The 19,177-nt window shown below is 38.6% G+C and overlaps 2 protein-coding genes across 4 annotated transcripts in view; one reads left to right on the top strand and one right to left on the bottom strand.

Moving 5' to 3' along the window:
* olfml3b (olfactomedin-like 3b) overlaps positions 1-9,123 on the top strand; it is an 84,032-nt gene extending 74,909 nt beyond the window's left edge. For 2 of the 3 annotated variants that reach the window (XM_055160696.1, XM_020937032.2), the window contains 3 exons: positions 2,258-2,410; positions 6,003-6,288; positions 7,176-9,123. In XM_055160696.1, coding sequence (XP_055016671.1) covers positions 2,306-2,410; positions 6,003-6,288; positions 7,176-7,957 — 1,173 coding nt within the window. In that variant the 5' untranslated portion in view covers positions 2,258-2,305 and the 3' untranslated portion in view covers positions 7,958-9,123. Of the gene's footprint in view, positions 1-2,250; positions 2,411-6,002; positions 6,289-7,175 lie in introns of all 3 variants that reach the window. The other variant, XM_055160695.1, reaches the window with a different exon arrangement.
* cdk2 (cyclin-dependent kinase 2) lies at positions 9,116-15,836 on the bottom strand. Its single transcript, XM_020936944.2, has 7 exons — positions 15,301-15,836; positions 14,706-14,783; positions 14,409-14,529; positions 13,286-13,456; positions 12,440-12,541; positions 11,495-11,698; positions 9,116-10,415 (listed from the first exon to the last, which is right to left on the bottom strand). The coding sequence occupies exons 1-7, from the start codon at positions 15,414-15,416 to the stop codon at positions 10,311-10,313; spliced, it is 897 nt and encodes a 298-aa protein (XP_020792603.1). The 5' UTR covers positions 15,417-15,836; the 3' UTR covers positions 9,116-10,310.
* Between the last annotated feature and the right edge of the window lie 3,341 nt (positions 15,837-19,177).

Below are 19,177 nucleotides of genomic sequence, written 5' to 3'. Positions count from 1 at the left end.
TTAATCAGTTTAAGATTTACTTGATTCCTCTGCATTTGACGCTGGGTTAAACCTGTCAGAAGTGGAACACATCTTCAAATCTTGTGTATGATTTAGGTTAATGGGGAAAACTGCAGTGCCTGGGAGTTGAACCATAACCTCTTTGATGTGAGGTAATAGTGCTAGTCATTTTGCTACCATGTTTGGATATTTCTTTATAAAATAGCGTGTAAGCAATAGGTAAAACTTATTTACATGACTGGCTCACAAGGTCCTAAGGTGCAGTCACTGCTCTGGGACACACTCACTCTCTGAAGCCTTTGAGAGTCTCTATAAATGAGCTTTGGATTGATGTGTGTGATTTATAGTTCAGAGAGCCAAAGACAGATGTCTTCAGACAGCAGTTATCATAATCACACCCTTGTGTATTGCTGCAGACATCATGTGGTCCACAGGAAGCTCAAGTTAAACCAAGGACCAAGCGCAAGTATGAATTAGAAGGAGCACAGTTCACACAATGTCATTTGGGCATCTTCATAGTGTTGGAGTTCTATTTACCAGATTAATCATTAAAATTATTCTCAGAGGCTTTTTTTAAATTTTTTTTTTTGTATAATGTTTGCGTACCTGATTACTTCCACCACCTTGCAGTTTATGAACTTCCTTCTAAAAGTTCACCAATCTGGAGTGGCACTCTGATTCAAGAACTAAGAAGAACTTCCCTGTTTTTTTGTTTTTGTTTTTTTTACTAAATCTTTGCTCAGTATTTAGCTGGATAATTGATACCTAGTTTGGATGAATGCTTTCCCCTTTCTCTCAATTTTCCATGGTTATTTGGAGTAGCTGGCAAACATCACAGAAATTAAAATGGTGTGCAATGGGATAACTATAGTACTCTTAGTCTCAGTGATATTTTTGGCCATAGAAGACTTTTTTTTCTTTTGCAGGAGAGGAAATGGGAAGATTTTGGAAAGACAATCAGCAAACTGCCCTGAATATGAACCTTTTTATAGGAACATACAGTATATAAACCTGTAATGAACTCATACATAAATTATAATAAATTATGTCCTATAGCATTGTTTCCCAAAGACTGGGTCGCGACCCTCAGGTGGGTCGCAAGAGATAGTTTTTGGGTCGCCTTGTCATGATCTACATGTAGGTCTGTAATATACAGTTCTGATACTGATATTCGTGTTGCGCTCTCCTCCTGCACCTGGACTGAAACATGCTACAAATCACAAACAGGCCCTCCTATCTCATTAAAAATATTCAAATGTTAAGACATGTTTTGTATAATTTCTAATCTTTTTGTAATTATTTTATTGACTCTTTTGTTCCAATATTGCTGGTTCAGTTGAATGTTGAAAAGAAAAAGAAATGGGCTACGTTTAATGTCCAAATAGACGACGACTTATGAATCCTTTTATTGCTGCTTCACTGACCTTTATTGCTGGTCAAATCCACCTTTATTCTGTGATTTATGAATAACGTCTATTGACTTGTCATGAAGGTTTAAGGCTTTTAAAATATGGGTCCCCAGAAAAAAGTTTGGGAAACACTGTCCTAAAGTCACACCATGTAACTGTCTGGAGGTGGCATGTCACCTGCATGATTCCATGGAAACTTTCTCCATGGAGCTAGTTTAGTTTTGTGCCCATACTGTGGAACATTGTAGCCTAGAGAACATTTCCATGGAGGCAAGCAGACCAAATAAGAGTCAGGTTTGTGGAGCTGCAAGCCCACTCAGAGTAAGGACTCACATTTTTCAGATTTAAAGCTTTGATTTTAGTCTGTCAAAAAGTTACACAGTGGGGCTTTAAAGAAAATAAACAAATAATAATGTGTTTAGGTGTCTTTCTAGACTCATAAGGTTGTCTCACAATAAAAAAGACATAAAAAGCAATTAACAACAATGCACAAGGTAGTGATAAAACTTCTACAAAAGAAGTTTCTAGCACTTCTATGAGGTAGGCTTTGAGAATCAGATGTTTGCTTTTTAAATGAGATTTTAATGTAATGATTGAATGTAATTAATAAAAGAGTTTTCAACAGTAGACCTATAGAGTTACAGCGCCTGTATAAAATATTCCACTTGTGTGAACCGTCATCATGAACGGAGCAGGTAACTCCAGAGGAAATGGCTTCTCCAGACTTCTATCCGCTGCTGTGGCTCCTCCCAAACTCCTCACAAGCTCAAATTCCAGCCCACCTCCGGGACTGTGACTGTGCTCCTGTAAAACCCTCTGTGTGTGTCTCCTCTCCCCTCAGCCCTCAGCCCTCAGCCCTCAGCCCTCTGCCCTGTCTCTGCGCTGGACGACCCAAAATGAGAGCCTCACTGCTGCTGCTGCTGCTGACTCTCGCCTGCCTCGCCAACACGCAACACCAAGCTCTCATAGACTACCTGGAGAGAAGGCTTCTGGCTATAGAGGTAAGAAGATCCTCCAAAGTCTCGGCCCAGTCCAGGTTTAGTTCTGATCTGGTCCGGATCTGATCCCAGGACTCCAGCCAGGGCAGGACCAATCAAACCCAGATGTGAGGAATCGGAGGGAATTTGCTAGAAAGTACTACAGTTGTAAAAAGTGTTGTAAACGTGCAGTGATCATTATGTGGGATTAGCTGGAAACATAAATCATTATTAGTATTATATTTACACACTGTGGTTTTCTTTTGGTCAGGTTTATAGAAAGACAAGTTGGCTTTTACAGTATTATAGGATATTGGGTCTTAAAGTGCATAAAGTTTTCATGTTCTAATTATGACTTGCTTTGGTGGGATAGTTTCTATGGTAAATATTTATCATAATTTCACATTAAGTTTGTGACGAAATAAGAAAAGTGCAAAAATAGAGGAAGAGACAACACAATCCCTCTTCCTATGTCCTCAACATCCAGCAACTAATTTCATGTTATATGTAGAGACAATTTATGTTAATGGTGCACTGTGCAATTTTTCTGGTAGAGGCAGGACGACAGCGCCATCTGCAATCCGATTTCTTCAGAACAATATCCCAGGTGTGTGAGAGTAAAAAAGCCCCCTCGTCCCAGTTTATAGTCCCGTGGACACGTTTCCGTATTTGGATGGCCTCTTCCTTCCCAGTCCATAAGGAGCAAACATCACTGAGACAGAGGACAACAAACATCGTCGCTGGGTTATAGAGACAATCAAATCATGGAAATGTGCCCACCGGACTATAAACCGGGATGAGGGGGCTTTTCTGCTCTCACACATCTGGGATACTGTCCTGAGGAAGTGGGACTGCAGATGGCGCTGTCGTCCTGTCTCCACCGGTAGGAAGACGACGCCAAAACCTGTATAAATCAGCTGAGCGACACATCACAGCAACATCACGTGACCACTCTGCGAAAGACCGCTAGTGAGCAGTCCAAACTGTCAGTTATGAATCCAAATTCTTGGTCTGAAAAAAAGGACCTTGTAACATAAATTATCGGAAGATCAAATAAACCTCGTTGGACTATGATTTGTAATGTAGTGTGGCGCTGTAACCTCCTTTGTAGATTTAATTTATCCTGTGGAACAAAACAATAACATTTGCTTGGAGATAAGCAGGTAACGGACCCTCCATTTCAAATGTCTAGTAATAACTATTGTATCATTTAGACATGTTTTGCCCTTGTTTACAGTATGGTTGCTAGGTTACAGTTATGGAATTACCTCTGAGTACTGTTATGTCATATGTGCTGCCCATGTCCGACCAGGAAGTGAAATTATAATCTTCACCAAAATTATAAAACAATTATAAAAGACTAAGCAAGATTCTTGACTATAAATATGTTTTAGTGAAGTGAGTAGTCTACCTCTCATATAAGCAGTATTATTATGGCAGGTTCACATTTATTTATGTATGTTATTTTTGACCTCCAATGAAAAGGTGAATGAAGTACAATACTCACATGGCAAAAAACAAATGCAATGTGCACTTATTGTTGTATTATTATTTTTGGTGGTTATAGAGGCTGTTGGCTCAGATTTGCTGTCACATCTGTCAGTCAGACTCAGGGCAGCTGTGGCTACAAGAGTTTATCCAAGTGCAATGCAAATGTTTACAGACCTTGCCAAGTTTATTGTGTTTTTAGAATATTATAAATAGTTAAACATATCATTATTGTTACTCAAAGAGCAGGAAGGTATGAAGTAAGAGTGACTGCTAATACTGTGATAGTATTGCCAACAGCTTCTACTCATTATGTGCTGTCAATCAACACAAAACTGCTTGGAATTTCATTAAGAATTTCAATATATGCATTCAATTAAAATATCGCTGTTACCTCTTGAGCATTAGCACTTGCACCTTAACTTAAATGCTTTTATATTAGAATTATTAAAATATTCGTAACAAACTTTTATCCACTAAACAGAACACTGCAGGTGTTGTGTGGAGCTCCTGTTCAGTGTTCGGACTTGTTTCTCTTCATAATCTCATCTGAATGGCTCATTCTTTACGGATCATCGCTGAAGAAATGTTTTTGCTTCAGGAGGAAGGTGAGAGGTCTGAGGCTCCCCACAGAGACACGGCAGCTTTGAAGCTCACTCCAAAATACTGAGGAAATACAGAGAGGAATATGACACCCATCCTGTTTGTGAAGGGGATTTAAGAGTTTATATTGTGCATATTTTAGCCTCTGTAAACTTGGATTTCTCTGCAGTGCAGTGCCATCATAATACTTACATTTTGTGCTTGATTTTAATAAGACTGTAGTCATTTAGTTGATTAATCATAACATATCTCAACATATTGATCTAAAAAGGCTTGACAGATCCTTTGACTTCCTGTTCAACATGGCAGAACTAAGACCCATCTCATTATAGTGACATTTTCTTTATAAGAGGTTACTGTTCTGGCTGTTAATTTGTTTTATTTTTGGAAATGGCTTTGAATAATTGCAAGTAAGTACAGAGCAGTCGGTGGAGATAGGGGGTAGGTGAAAACTGAAATTTTCTGAGCACTCAAGCCTTATATGCAGGACAGTACAGGATTAGTCAAACATGCATGAAGCAATCGAAATACAACTCTGAGTAAGTTAATGATATGGGAACACTGTTATAACATGGTTGAAAGCTCAAAAAAGTCTATTTTACATAATATGTGCTCTTTTTTATTGTATCTCTCATAACTATCATTAAGCTTCTCAAAACTACAGTGAATTCTAAAGTTTGTCATCAAGCCTGCATTTGTCCACCCTAGTTTATAGATGGATTTGAAATAGAAAAATGTTTGTTGTTGTAATTGATCCCAGGGTTAAAGGTTCATGTTTTCAGATTGGCACAGGCTTCTCTGTATTAGAGGCTCAGATCTGGGCGGATTCACCACATGTGTCCCTGTTCCTGTGTCTGGGACACAGCTCCTTCTCATTATGTGCTGTGTCTGTTTACGGTCATACAAACGCTGATTATAGTTTTCCAGTGCACTTCGCTCAGACTTTTTCCTTTACGTTAATAAGTTCTCACATTACAATGATTCACAGGAACACTTAAAATTTGATGACAGTTTTTTTTTTCCACATGTGTAAAGCTGCTGCCAGTGCTAAAAATAAACCATCAAACCCAGAGGTTGGTAGATCCAGTCCTCAGCATCACTAATCGACCTCCTTCATTCAAACTCCAGACACAAAGGCCCATTCTGAGAATCAAGCCTGGGGCACTCTTTCTGTGCCGCTGTTTCTCCTAAATGTAATACTAATAATGCAAAGGATTGAGAATAATCTATTACTTTACTTATATACATTGAATTATTTATTCACTCTTGGGGCATATGGCAATGTCCATACTAGGCAATGTGGGTGACGTGTCTTGCCTAAGGACACAACAACAGTTTGCACTAGAGTACCTACTGCGTTGCTTACTTTCTGAGATCTGGGGAGATTGGGCTTTGACAAGCAGGTATGGCAACAACACCAGCACACCGGAGTGTAGTGTAGTGGGACATGAGTTTATCTTACAGTGGACGACTTCAGTATGATTGAGTTTCACACTGACATGTCCCCTCTGTCTGTATCTGTCAGGACCGTATCTCCCTGTGGCAGGAGCAGACGGCGCGTTACGCCTCAGAGCTGCGAGAGCTCAAGCTGCAGATGGTGTCTCAGCTGGAGGCTCTGGACAAAGAGAAGGAAGGTCTGAGGATCCACCTGGACTCTGTGGGGACCAGAGTGGACCGTGTGGAGCGAGAGCTGGACTATCTGGAGACTCAGACTGGAGCACAGCCCTGTGTCGATGTCGATGACAAACTCATCGAGCAACAAGTGTCTCTAGTGCAGGAGAAACAAAAGAACAAGTATTATCAGCTCTCAGGTGGGACTTGATCACTGTTCTGTTATTGTGAAGTATATGAATTATAAAGCATAGCATAGCATGGCATCTTCAGAACATTATTCATTTAGTCCACACTCGGTGGTGGTAAGACACTATTGTGGCTGCAGGTGCCCTGGGCTAAACTGACATACGGCAATACAACACATCTCTATAAATGATTAATTACTGCTGTACGATTATTATTATGTTTCATTGTTGCTGCCAAACAAGGAATTTCCTTCCTTCTATCTATCTATAAACAAGTTTGCCAATCTGCACCAACTACTCCTCCAACCACCATCCACTCTTTTATTCACCATATTCAAGCAATGTGGATTAAAGCTACCATAAGTAATTAGACTGGCCAACCCGTCCCTGTTGTATTCTCACACATTACCACTAAATGCTACTTTACTGCTGTCTGATAGTGTGCCAGCTTTGGCCTAACAGAAGAAGAGCAGAGAGCACAGGTGATTCTGAACAAAGGCCAGGTGAGGGGAGGGGACAGGTTTCACATGTGTTATCTACTGGTGAAAGAAAAAACAAACTTACAGGTGGTAGCTTTAAGTGTCTCACCTAAGGACACAACAGCAGTTTGTACTAGAGCCACTGCAGCCTCACTGTGGCACCTTGTATTCTCCCATCCAAGCACTAACCAGGCCAAACCTCGCTCAGCTTCTGAGGCCAGATAAGGCTGGTACACATGACATCACAACATTCTTAACAGAGCATAAAGTTCAATGTGTTCTCAGCTTAACCTGTCAGCAAAGTAAATTACATCTTCTACGTATTCTCTTTAAAAAGAACCTAAACTGTAATTATTTAAAAAGAAGACAAAATGAATGTTTTTGGATGACTAACCTGTAACCATGTGTTTTTCTCGTCAGACTGTGGTGACATGATCTCCAGCATCAAAGCCATGAAGATCTTGAAGCGCGTGGGCGGGCCTAAGGGAGTCTGGACCAAAGACACAGGGCTTAACTCTGGTAAACTTTACATTTTCAACAGCACAGACCAAGACATTGTTTATGAGTTCAGCTCTGTGCAAGACTTCACCCGCTCGTCCGGTTTAACTCTGTCCAAAAAACTCAAACTCCCCATGGCTTTCAAAGGAACTGGCCAAGTCGTGTACAAGAATTTTGCCTACTACGTGAGCCAAGAGGAAGATAAAATAGTTAAGTTTGATTTGAGTAGCGCCAAGATGACGGACAGTGCTATCTTGCCATTTCAAGACTACATTCCTGTGTACACCTTAAATTCAGAAACGCTCATCGACTTGGCAGTGGATGAGGAGGGGCTTTGGGCCATCTATGCCACGAGACAAAGTGACCAGTACATTTCTTTGGCTAAAATGGATGTGAAAACTTTGGACATAGAGCAGATGTGGGAATCGAACTGCCCGAGGGAGAATGCAGAGGCGGGTTTTGTGATCTGTGGGACTCTTTACGTGGTTTATAACACACAGACGCCAGGCAGGTCCAGAGTGCAGTGTGTTTTCGACGTTAACGGACTCGTGAGCAGTGACGAAGCGCCGCTCGTATATTTCCCCAAACGGTATGGATCTCACGCCAGTCTCAAGTACAACCCACAGGAGGCACTGCTGTACGCATGGGACGACGGGTACCAGATCCTCTACAAACTGGAACTGAAGAAGAAACTAGAGATATAAAACTGTATTACACATCAAGTCAATGAAACGTTCTGCAAAATTATGTGTGAAAATTCTATTGGAAGCAGTCTGAGATTATCAACATTTCTGCATTCATTAAGTACATTTAAATAGAGTGATTCTCAACCTGCAGTCCTGGACCTCCTGTAGAGGACAACAGGGCTAGCAGGAAGGACATCTGTACACAATCATGAGCTTTAGTGCTATGGTAAAGACCAGACTAGATCTAATACTCGGGACAGTCCCAGTTTTGAGCCGTGTCCCTGTCCCAGCAGATTTATACAAAAAACTGTGATTTGTCTCAGTTTGATTCAAGAAATGTCCCTGGTGTCCATATTTTTGACCAGTCTGATCCCCACTAACAGTGAAGTGAGGAATTTATTGTCATTTGTTTAGTGAAAACACAGAAAAAAACATCCTGAGCTGTCTCTCAGGTTATAGGCTGATTTAGAAGTGAATTGAGAATAGGCCCAGTGCATTATAGCACAAGTGTGTCCCAGTTTTTGAAAGTCTGGCCAGCCTGGTCAGTTCCAATTTAACTGAGAAAGACATTTCTGTCAAGTTAAAACTCAGTTGTATTATTTGCACCTACAGTGGTTACTGAGCCAATTTTTGTTCAGTAAAAATTCTGCTCTGTTTAGATTCTGTTTCAGGACTTTGACTTTCTGAGCTGCAGCAGAGGCTAGCTGGCTAGCACCAGGACCTGTCTGACACAGCACAAATATGTCTGAAATGAAAAACTACCAGGATATTTACAGAAGTGAATAAAGTGATTAAATTACACTCTCCAAGTCTAGCTTTGATTTTCTCTGTTTAACAGTTTTAATATGTTTAGATAAACTAAAATTAAGCAATATACAATTCAAGATTTAGCTTTGTGAACCTCAAATATTAGGTCTTTGATCAGTGTAAAAAGTACGTGACTTCTTAGTCTTGGCAAGTAGCCAATGGTTAAATGATGCTTAGCTGTAATGATGAAGGGACCAAAATGTGATGTGGCAGAAATGATCTTATAATAGATGCATGGGAAGAAGTCAAATCATACATCACTATAATTAGCCTTTATTTGTTACTTCGCTGACCCCTTGTGGCCACAGCACTTCTTTCTATATGTCAAAAACCTTGAATTGACCTGATTGTTCAGACATTTACCAGACATTTTACAGTTATTTAAACAGGTTTATTTGTTCAAACTGTATATAACATTTATAAAACTGTTAAAATTATAGAGTGAAAAGTTTTCAACGACTTCAGCTCCAGTAAAATCACTTCGGGAACGTCAGCAAGTCACAAATATGTACAGGAAAAACTGTGGAAAAATGACGCAACGGCACAAAGCTCTGCCAGGAAACATCCGAGCCAGAGCTGGGACCAACTACAGAAAGGTGCAACTTTGAGAAATCTTCATGAACAAGTTTCATTTATATGAAGAATTAAAAGATCTGAAAACATTCCATTTGGGGAGCCGCCATCTTGGGCAGGTCTAAACCACTATATTATTTTATAGTCCTATTGACAAAGTGTACATCCTCTCAAAATATGCAGTGTTTGAGTGACACATTGCTCCTTGTGTTATTTACCAATTCTTCATAAACAATAAAGAAGTATGGCTTTGAGAATTGCTACTGGGCTTTCAAATAATTTCCATTCATTTAAAAAGTCTGTACCTCAGTATAGACATATTGCATAAGCAGCTCTTGAGGTCAAAATGAGTCCACTATGCATGGTCTGTACCTAATTATAAAGCACATGCTAGTTGTTACCTCTAAACTCAACTTTAGTCTGAGAGTTGTGAAAAGCACTAATAAACTCATCATGGTGAATAATTAGGATGCTCAGAATGGATATGATTAGTGAGGAACCACTGCAAACTGCTTAAAATTTTCAAGACTGTAAAAATCTGTTACATTCTGAATTTTGTTGTGGTAAAAGCCATACTGGGGCTAGGAGCACACGTCTCGCATAAACCATATTTGAAAGAGTGTTACATTTCACAATAGAATATAGCCTCAATCTTTCAAATTACTTGGACATTCTGCACTTTTAGGGTTTAAAACATCCCTATGGCTCCTGATATTTGCACTATCCCTTAACCTTTACCTTAACTAACCAACATCATATAACTGAACTCATTAAGATTTAAATTCACTAAACTCCATGTAACCAATATCAAAGGTAGCACTTGCTGGAAATATAGTGAGAAATGTTGGTATCAAAACTGGCGAGACAAAATCCTCAAAGATGTGACCACTGGAGGGCGGAGTTTTGGTCCGGTCTGAGGGAATGGTGTGACGTTAAACTGGTCCATGTAGCTCAAACTTTTGGGATTAAAGCTCAGTTTTGTTGTGTCTGTTCAGAGTCTGAGGTGAGGGACTGGCATCGTCACGTCTCTGAAAAAGCGGTGCACCAGAGCGTTCTTGGCAGATATCCTCTTGTTGGGGTCATAGGTCAGCATTTCCTGGAAAATAAACAGTTTGAGATCCATTGGTGATCATGACATAACTATAGCCACTTACAAATCAGAATATACAGGTAATCTCTTCTCATGAGGCTCTTATTTGGGTTGTCATATCCTATGCCTAAATCCATCTGGTTTAAACCTACCATATTTTTCAGACAATACGTCGCACTTTTTCTTTTTTCATGGTTTGGGTGTTTCCTGCGACTTATACTCTGGTGCAACTCATATATAAAAATTTTCACACTGACAGCCGCGAGTCTAGTCTTGTGTGTCAGTATCTTCTACTCCTGTACCGCTGTTACTTCGCACCCTACTGCGCATATCTGCTGCAGCAAAAGCAGCTGTCCTGCTGCAAGTAGTGAAATATTCAGCTGAAAAGGGTAATCGAGCAGCAAAAATAAAGTTTGGGGTGAGCGAGAAACTTCTGAGAGACTGGCGGAAAGCGGGGATGGAGAACACAGCTTCATGGTAACTGGGTGGGTGTGCCATGTAACTTTCCTGCAAGTCACTGGATGGATGGACAAAGCCTGGACTTCAGTGACAACCAAAACCATCCTGTCAAGATTCAGAAAGGCCGGAATAATTCTAACTGTAACTGATGCTGAGTCTGACAACAGCTACACAGAAGAGGAGGCGGCGCTCAGTTTATCTCATGGATCTATTGTTTACCTCCAGAGGCCGCAAAGTTGCTCAGAAATGAAACAGAGGATGAAGAATTGAATGGATTTAGTGATTTGGAGTGAGATGGAGAGTTTGGTAACTTGTTCTGTTGTTTATGTTATAGTTATCTGAAGAACTGTTCATATGTGACATTAACAATCTGTTGTTCTCTGTTCCACTGTTTTTACTAGGACTTGACTTTCAAGATGAATTGTTGGATCCTGGTCTCTGACTTTATAAAATAAATTTCCCTCAAAAAGTGTGACTTATAGTCCGATGTGACTTATATATGTTTTTTTTCTTCTTCATTATGCATTTTTTGGCGGGTGCAACTTGCATCTGTCCTGTACCTGTAAGTTAGGGAACTGGCAATCCAAGTTCAGCTGTGATTAGGTGCTAAAGTAAAATGCACTTACTCCAAGCAGTTCCCTCCCGTCTTCGTCGAGTAGAGGCACCACTTTGGCCAGGTCCTGCCGCGCCCACTTGGGAAACGAGGGTTTGTAGTCGGGCATGGACGTCACTCCGGGCCACAGCGTCTCATCTGGAGTCCCCAAAGTCCGGAAGATTCTGAACAGCTGGTCTATCTCTGAGTCTCCGGGGAACAAGGCCCTCCTGGTGATCTGAGGCATGGCACAGAGGGGGTTAGGTATCCAATCATTAACATTGTCCTCTACAAATCTGCACATACTGGGAGATGGTTACATTGTAATTCAGTGTTTATCTATCAATTACAGCTCTATGCTTTAAGGTTCTATATTACCCAAAATGGATTCTTGTGAGCATTAAGCCATGAAATTAATTACTAAATGTTACCACCTCCTGTTTTGTTTCATTCACACGTTTGAGTAACGCTTTATTATTAGTCTATCTACATCTCCAAAGTGCAAAAGGCTCTGCTTCACCTTGTGAGGTGGTGGTAATTTTCAAGTGAACAGCTCCTTTTACCTGTAGTTCATTACACTGGCAAATCCAGGGCTGAAATGATCCAAATGATTCTAGTGAAGGTGTATGGACACAGTTAAGAAAAACACTTCCTGTACTACCTATAGCATGACATCACAAGGTAGAACAGAGTGTTTTCTATTTGAAACGTGTGAATGAAACAAAACACAACTCCAGGTGTGTTTGTGATGAGACATATGCCCAACAACTTTTTCCACTAAGGTTGCCTTTTTTCTTTTAAGCTTTCAAAACTAAATACTAATCAGTGTCAGTTTTGTCAGAATTAGAAATGTTTTTAAAAATGTGAACTAGGCTCTTATAAACGTGTGATTATATGTATGCCTTATTACACACTTAACAGAGCTATTTTCGATTCATTGGTAGACTTGTGCATGTCAAGATAAGAAAGTGCAGTTTACCATTTCAGCAAAGATGCAGCCGAGGCTCCAGATGTCAACAGCTGTGGAGTAATACTTACACCCGAGGAGGATCTCAGGAGCTCTGTACCACAAGGTCACCACCTGCAGAGAGGGACAGAGGTCACAACAATGAACTTTACATCTAGCATTTCACCAGAATAAAGACTCACTGAAATCAAAAATCTCTTTTTCAACAGACAGACCAACTATTGTATTTTTCAAGTTGTAAATTCAAAATGTATATTGACTTAAAGGTCCTGTTTGTGCATCACTCGTGGTCATACTCGGTCTCGTATTTATTTTGTTCTATGGTGATGTTTGTATGGTGCTTTGTGTTGTGTTGTCCTGTTTTTTTGATAAAGCATGTTATCCGCTGTCCCAAGACAAATTTCTCCCATGGGAGACAATAAAGGATTATCTTATCTTATAAAAGTTAAACTGTCATCCTTTAATTTTTGCAAATGTTAGTAAGTTTGTGCATTTAACAAACATTCTGTCTTCTGATTTTATTTTAATATCGTGACAATGTATCTGTTGTATCTTTGGTAACAATTAAACAGAGAAATGTCTTTAAACTTCTGCTGATACTCTGCTGTGTGTGTGAGGTTCACTGATGGTAGTGTATCCATATGTGTGACCTTATGAGTACATTTTATCACCCATCACCTCTGATTTGACCTCTGACCTACAAAATGTGTAGTCAAAAGTTTAGTTTGTGTAAAAAGTCAAAGTTTTATGCCTGTGTGTGTCCCATTTCCAAGTAAGACAAAAAACTACTAGCAGTAACTATGATTCATGGTCCATTTTAACAGCCTCTCAGTTGAGTCAGTCCCAGCTGTTCCTCACCTCATGTGTGTATGTGCGCACAGGGACCCCAAAGGCTCGAGCCAAACCAAAGTCAGCGAGTTTGATTTCCCCCTGAGCATTAATGAGCAGGTTCTGAGGCTTCAGGTCTCTGTGCAAGACTCTGTGAGAGTGACAGAACGCCAGGCCCTGCAGCAGCTGGAACAGGTAACTCTGCAAAGGAAGAGACAAGATACTAGTTACTACTGAGCAACAGAGGCAAGATACTACTCACTACTCTGTAACAGGAGAGACAGGGAACTACAGTGCACAAGGAGGAACTGGCATTTATACAGGGAGCAGGGAAACTGGAGGTAATTTGTCAAGTGAAGTCAATTTTATTTGTAGAGCACCTTTCAGCACATAGACAACTCAAGTGGTTCACACAGAATTAAAATCACAATTCTTTGCGAAATACAAAAGTTCACACATAATAAAATATATATAAGTTCACATAATTTATAGTAACAGTTAAAACCTACTCTATAAATATATACATTCATGGATAGCTTTACCATAAATTATTCATAATCAATATAAAAAAAAAAACTTGTCTTTTCAATTTATTTAAAATATTAGGCATTATTTTCAAATAACGATTCGATAGACTTTTGATTTTGGACTCCTGATTTTCTCTTCCGATTTTGATAACTTCTTTAAATTAATATTATTTCTAATCTCAAAACACAACATATACAATTAACTTTGAATTAAAAGTCATTGTTATTAATGCTCAGAACGTTTGTTAGCATGAACAGTAAATCATAACATTTTGTGTTCCTACTGTAGATATGTGAAATAAATCACTCACAATAAAAATAAATAACTTTCTAAAATAATAAAAAATTGGTTGACAGTTATAATTTAACTACCAGTAAAACAGCATAATCTAATAAAGGACCCCAGGCTCTGCCTTTTCCTACCTGTTCCAAAGCAACAACACAGTGTGTATGGAGGGAAATGAGAGAATTGCACTCAACACAGAATCGCAACACCAGAATCGTACGATTCAGTCTTTTTTTTTGAGAAATGTCCCATCCCTACTTGTTACTGAAAACTTTAGAAGTCACAAAAGGCTCTGTATGAACTGAAGCTCTACTTTATATTTATGTTAAGTGTAACTGACCTTGACCAGAGGGAGAGGGATCCCTGTGACTGAGGAAGAGTCCATGAACTTCTTCAAATCCTGATGAAGAAACTCAAACACCAGGTACAGTTTGTTCTCTGTGTGGATCACATCTCGGAGCCTGAAACACAGACAGGATTTAGCATGAAGCTCCAAACCAGCTCCACCCCCCCCCCTATTTACTTAATATTAAAAAAAAAAAATGTTCTGAAAATCTCCGATCTATAAAGGGTCTCTTTTCAGATCAGAATAAACTTAATATGGAGATTACATACTTTGTATAAAAGCAAAACTTACTTGACGATGTTGGGGTGGCTGAGCTCTTTGAGTAGAGAGATTTCCCTGATCGCGGTGCTGGGGACGCCTTCTGTTTCCCTGAAAGAATCACATTCACTTTTATTATGACAAAGATAACAAAAATAATAGTAATTTAGTTCTCTTGACACAAGTGATAAATTGGTCAAAGAAAATTATCAAACTAACAAAATCTAACTATCCAGGTGAGACATAAGAGTCAATTATTAATAAACAAAACTAAATACATTTCAATTAACTCAGTAACCAGTAACAACATTAACCAGGAATATGAATAAGTTATAAAATAGGTCTGTAATATACTGAACTAAAATCTATTTAACAAAAACAGGATCAAAAAGGCAAAGGAAACGAGAAATAAGAAACACTAGATTGTATTACAAGTCCATATGGTAATTACAAACGACCAGATGGCCAAAACAAAGCATCTATTGTACAAATGAAAATGTATGCAAAGTTAATTCAACTAGATCGACAATCAAATACCGCATAAACAATTAAAAAGCAACATTTGAGTGGATTTTGCTGAACAGTAAACAGATTTTTTTAAATTCTGAAACTAAAAGGCGTAACTCACGTATCAAGTCTGATTTTCTTCAACGCGACAGTTTCACCAGTGACTTTGTTCTTTGCTTTATAAACCACTCCGTACGTGCCTTCTCCGATCTTTTCCACTTTCTGAAACGTATCCATTTGTTAAAAGTTCAAAATAAAATAACTTTCTTGTTTTGTCGGTCCGTCTTTAGCCTCTGTGCTGGTTCTTTGTGCGAGATGAAGCTAACGCCACCAGATCGGCAATCGGAGCTCAGAAACCGGGCATAAAACTCAACTTATCCGCGACATTCCGGCCCGGTAAAGTTGGAGAAATGAGTCCCAGGTTTGAACTGTTCAATCGGTCAGGATTTAGGTAAATACGCGGCCTTAAAGCGTTTGTTTACGGTAGTTTTGGGACATGGGTTAGCGTTGTGGATGCTCGTTTGTGGAGCCGAAAACAACACACTGGTCTTTCCCGCGTTACCACAAAGACGTTTGATTGTGTGACGGGGACAGTCCGTAAGAGCCGGACGGAAACAGTTTTCTATTCTTTATCACAAATTTTAAAGGGATTATTTTCCCTAAACACCATTCTGTCATATTTATAAGAATGTTAAGTTGAATAGTGTTGTTACTTGCGAGCAGAGCTGTGGAAATTAAAGCTAAATTGAGTAGGAAATTAGAAAACGCTACTGAATGTTAAAGACTGCGAATGAAACGCACCTCACTGGAAACGTGAGTGACGCTGTACGTGAACCACGTCAACACAAATCAGGCAAGGAGACTTTTCCCCCACGTTTTTATTTAATTTTGATACACTTTCCAAGCTTTATTTTTTTATATATACATTTGAACTATTACGAACTTATGGGGGAAAAAATAATGAATACAATTAAATACGAGAAAACTTTTCACCGAAATAATAATGGTTTTGATTAGGCGTCAGCTTGGTGCTCCATTTTAAGTGACAATTTAACAGATCTAAAAAGAAGAAAATGGCTTTATAAGAATGTCTAAATGCACTGATTGATGGACCATTCCTTTTAGTTTTTCCTGAATGAAATTTACCTGAGACCACAACTATGCCCTCTGGTGGCCGTAGTACAGACATGCAACGTTTGATTTTTTATTTAGTTTTTTCTTCCACCCCCAAATCATACAAGAACGATCTCTCTGATTCATTTATTTGATAAAAATGAAAAATAATCTCTTCATTTGCCTCTTCCAAAATTAATAAGATTAATTGTTGTTGTTAAATGTATTTGTTATGTATTTTGTTGAATGTATTTATCTCTATTGGCTACTATTAGGCCAGCTATTCCTTGCTTACTACTGCTACAAATACTACTTCTATAACTGCTATAACCTCTACTGCTACTACTATTTCTTGCCCTATTTCTGCAGTTCTAGTACAGCTACTACTCTTAACCACTATACTTATTCTATTCTATTCTATTCTATTCTATGTGCCATTGATTCCCTCCTTTTCTCCATCAGCTTATATCAAATCAATCTTTCTAAATTTTCCCAAACTTATTAGGACTCTTTGAAACTGAAGCCTTTAAGTTAATCCCAAAATCTTGCTAAAACCAAAAACTAACCTCATTAAGAGTAAAGTGTTTGTGTGGGTGAGTGAAATAGTTGAGTGTGGTGGTATGTTGGTCATGGGGCGAGTGGAAGGATTTGTCTCTGAACGGCAGTGAGCACATGAGGGGTCACATGCACAACAGCCTCAGAACACACACAATGGGAACTCCACATAGACCTGTGCTACTAAAGCTCTGTGTATGACCTGGAGCTTCATATTCAGTCTACGAAGAAGTGAATGAAGGAGCAGAGGACCTTTCTTCAGCTGATCTTCTCCCCATAGTGTCAACAAGATCTGTCAGTGTACTAGTAAACCCCAAAATATTGTATATGTGCATATGACAGGTTAGACTTCAATAAAGCATAGTTAAAGTTTTTTTTTATTTTTTTTTTTTTCATTTGCTTTGGCACTCTTATTTATTGAAAACTGACATTTGCTCAAACAAAATCCAACAGCTCAAACAAAATCCTAAATAGATGAATTGTCCTCCAAAAGCAATTTTTACCTTCCAAACTCTCAGACATTGGTCACATGTTTTCTGTGCTCTTTCATTCATTTGACAGAGCAGCTCAGAGTCTCAGTCCTGCTCTCAGAGGCCACAGAGAAGAAGAGAGGTTTAGTGTAGTCTTCATTGGGGTTCACACTTTACACAGATGAATTTTGGATGGGAAAAGGTGTGCATTTTTGTCTAAAACCTGTCTATATTGTGTAAAAGTATATGGCCATTTTTGATCAAAAATATTTATGCTGAAGAAAGTTGAAAGATGTTGGAATAGCAAATCAACACTACTTTTGTACTGTTGTATGTAATGTGTTCTTGAAAATCAAACAAGAACTGTGCATATCTGTAAATCTATACATGTATCTATAATGTAGTCTATACATGTGTTCAGTGCCTGTGCTCACAGCTGATAAGACAATTCATTGATCATGTGTGTTTGTGAATGAACGCTGTGTCAAGTGTTCTGAGAAAGAGCCTGAGATCTGTATGAACTGATGAGAAACATTCCACATGATGCGAGGTCAAAAATGCAGAACTGAGATGCCTCAAGTTGTCACTCATTTCATTGTAACAAATACATTTTCAAATACGTGTTCGTGATGTTAAGCCTTTGTGAACCTTACTTGTATGACTGAGACATTTTTTGAAGAAAAGCAAGTAACTACAGAGTTGGGGGCGGAGATAGGGGGTAGACTATACTGACTACTTTTTTAAGCCCTCAAGCCTCAGTTGCAGGACAATACAGGACTACTCAAACATGCTGTAATTCATTAGAATACACAGCAAATTCAAGAGTGTTAATTCAACTCGTATATTTTTAATTTTAACACTTTTACCATGTCCTATGGGTTCCACAATAAAATGAGTTAAAACTACACTTTCCAAAGTGTAGAAGGCTCAACACTGGTAAAGTGATGTAACCACACTCCTCATAGTTGAATTTGACACTGATTAAGATTAGATTTTTTTTACACTAGTGTATAGTGAAAAACTAATAACTCTATATTGCTATGTTTTAACACTTTATAAAGTAGAAATTGTGTAGAGTGTTCTTCATGTTACATTACCCAAAAATGAAACAAGATCTTCTCCCCATTATATAAATATAACAATGTTCACAATAGAGGCAGTCCTGCTACTTATGAAACATTAACACTGCAGAAACTTTTTATCTCAAGAGTCTTTCACTCTTGGGGTTTCTTTTTACACATCCAGTGTCCATGCTGTAGACAGTTCTTTGAATACAGGTGTAAAGTTTATGAGAGTCTGAGGACCAAAGTGCATTGAAGTGTTCACCAAATTCAGACAGGTCAACGATGACATAAAAAACCTTTGTCCTTCCCACTTCAGTCACAGGTAGAAAGGCCGTCCAGGCTCACCCAGCCAGAAATGTGTCCATACAGATTTGTGAAATAAAAAAGAATAGAATAAATATAACATATTCAAGTAGCCACCTTGCAAAATGGGCTATGCAATATTTAATGAGTCATGAATAAAAATGAAAAAGTAAATATATAGTAAATACATTATTTTGCATTATTATTTGTTTGTTCCTATTAAGCAGCTTATTCTGTTGCACAAGCTTATGTTTTTGTATACAGGAAACATTCAAATAAATAACTTGAAGGGTAATCTGAAAAAATTTAGCCCCTTAGAAAAGACCCACAAGAAACAAAACACCTAAATGCCATTAATCACAAAAACAGAATGAGATTAAGGCAAACATTACAACTATTTAGCACATATATAAAACTCAATTAGTCAATTACAAAATTATTGGTGAGGTTACATTTCAGTTCTACATTTAACCATTTCATGACATACCTGTAA

The sequence above is a fragment of the Boleophthalmus pectinirostris genome, unplaced genomic scaffold (assembly GCF_026225935.1).
Source record: "Boleophthalmus pectinirostris isolate CB_2022bp ecotype Guang Dong unplaced genomic scaffold, ASM2622593v1 HiC_scaffold_3, whole genome shotgun sequence".
NCBI lineage: Eukaryota > Metazoa > Chordata > Actinopteri > Gobiiformes > Gobiidae > Boleophthalmus > Boleophthalmus pectinirostris.
This window is presented reverse-complemented; position numbering and strand designations above follow the sequence as displayed.

Bases quoted from the DNA above. Each gene is read 5' to 3' on its own strand.
- cdk2 (XM_020936944.2), bottom strand. From the start codon at position 15,416: ATGGATACGTTTCAGAAAGTGGAAAAGATCGGAGAAGGCACGTACGGA. The intron at 13,457-14,408 runs GTCAGTTACACT...CTTCCTTTGCAG, and splicing joins TCCCTCTCCCTCTGGTCAAG to AGTTACCTGTTCCAGCTGCT. The intron at 11,699-12,439 runs GTAAACTGCACT...GCCATGCCTCAG, and splicing joins GCTGCATCTTTGCTGAAATG to ATCACCAGGAGGGCCTTGTT.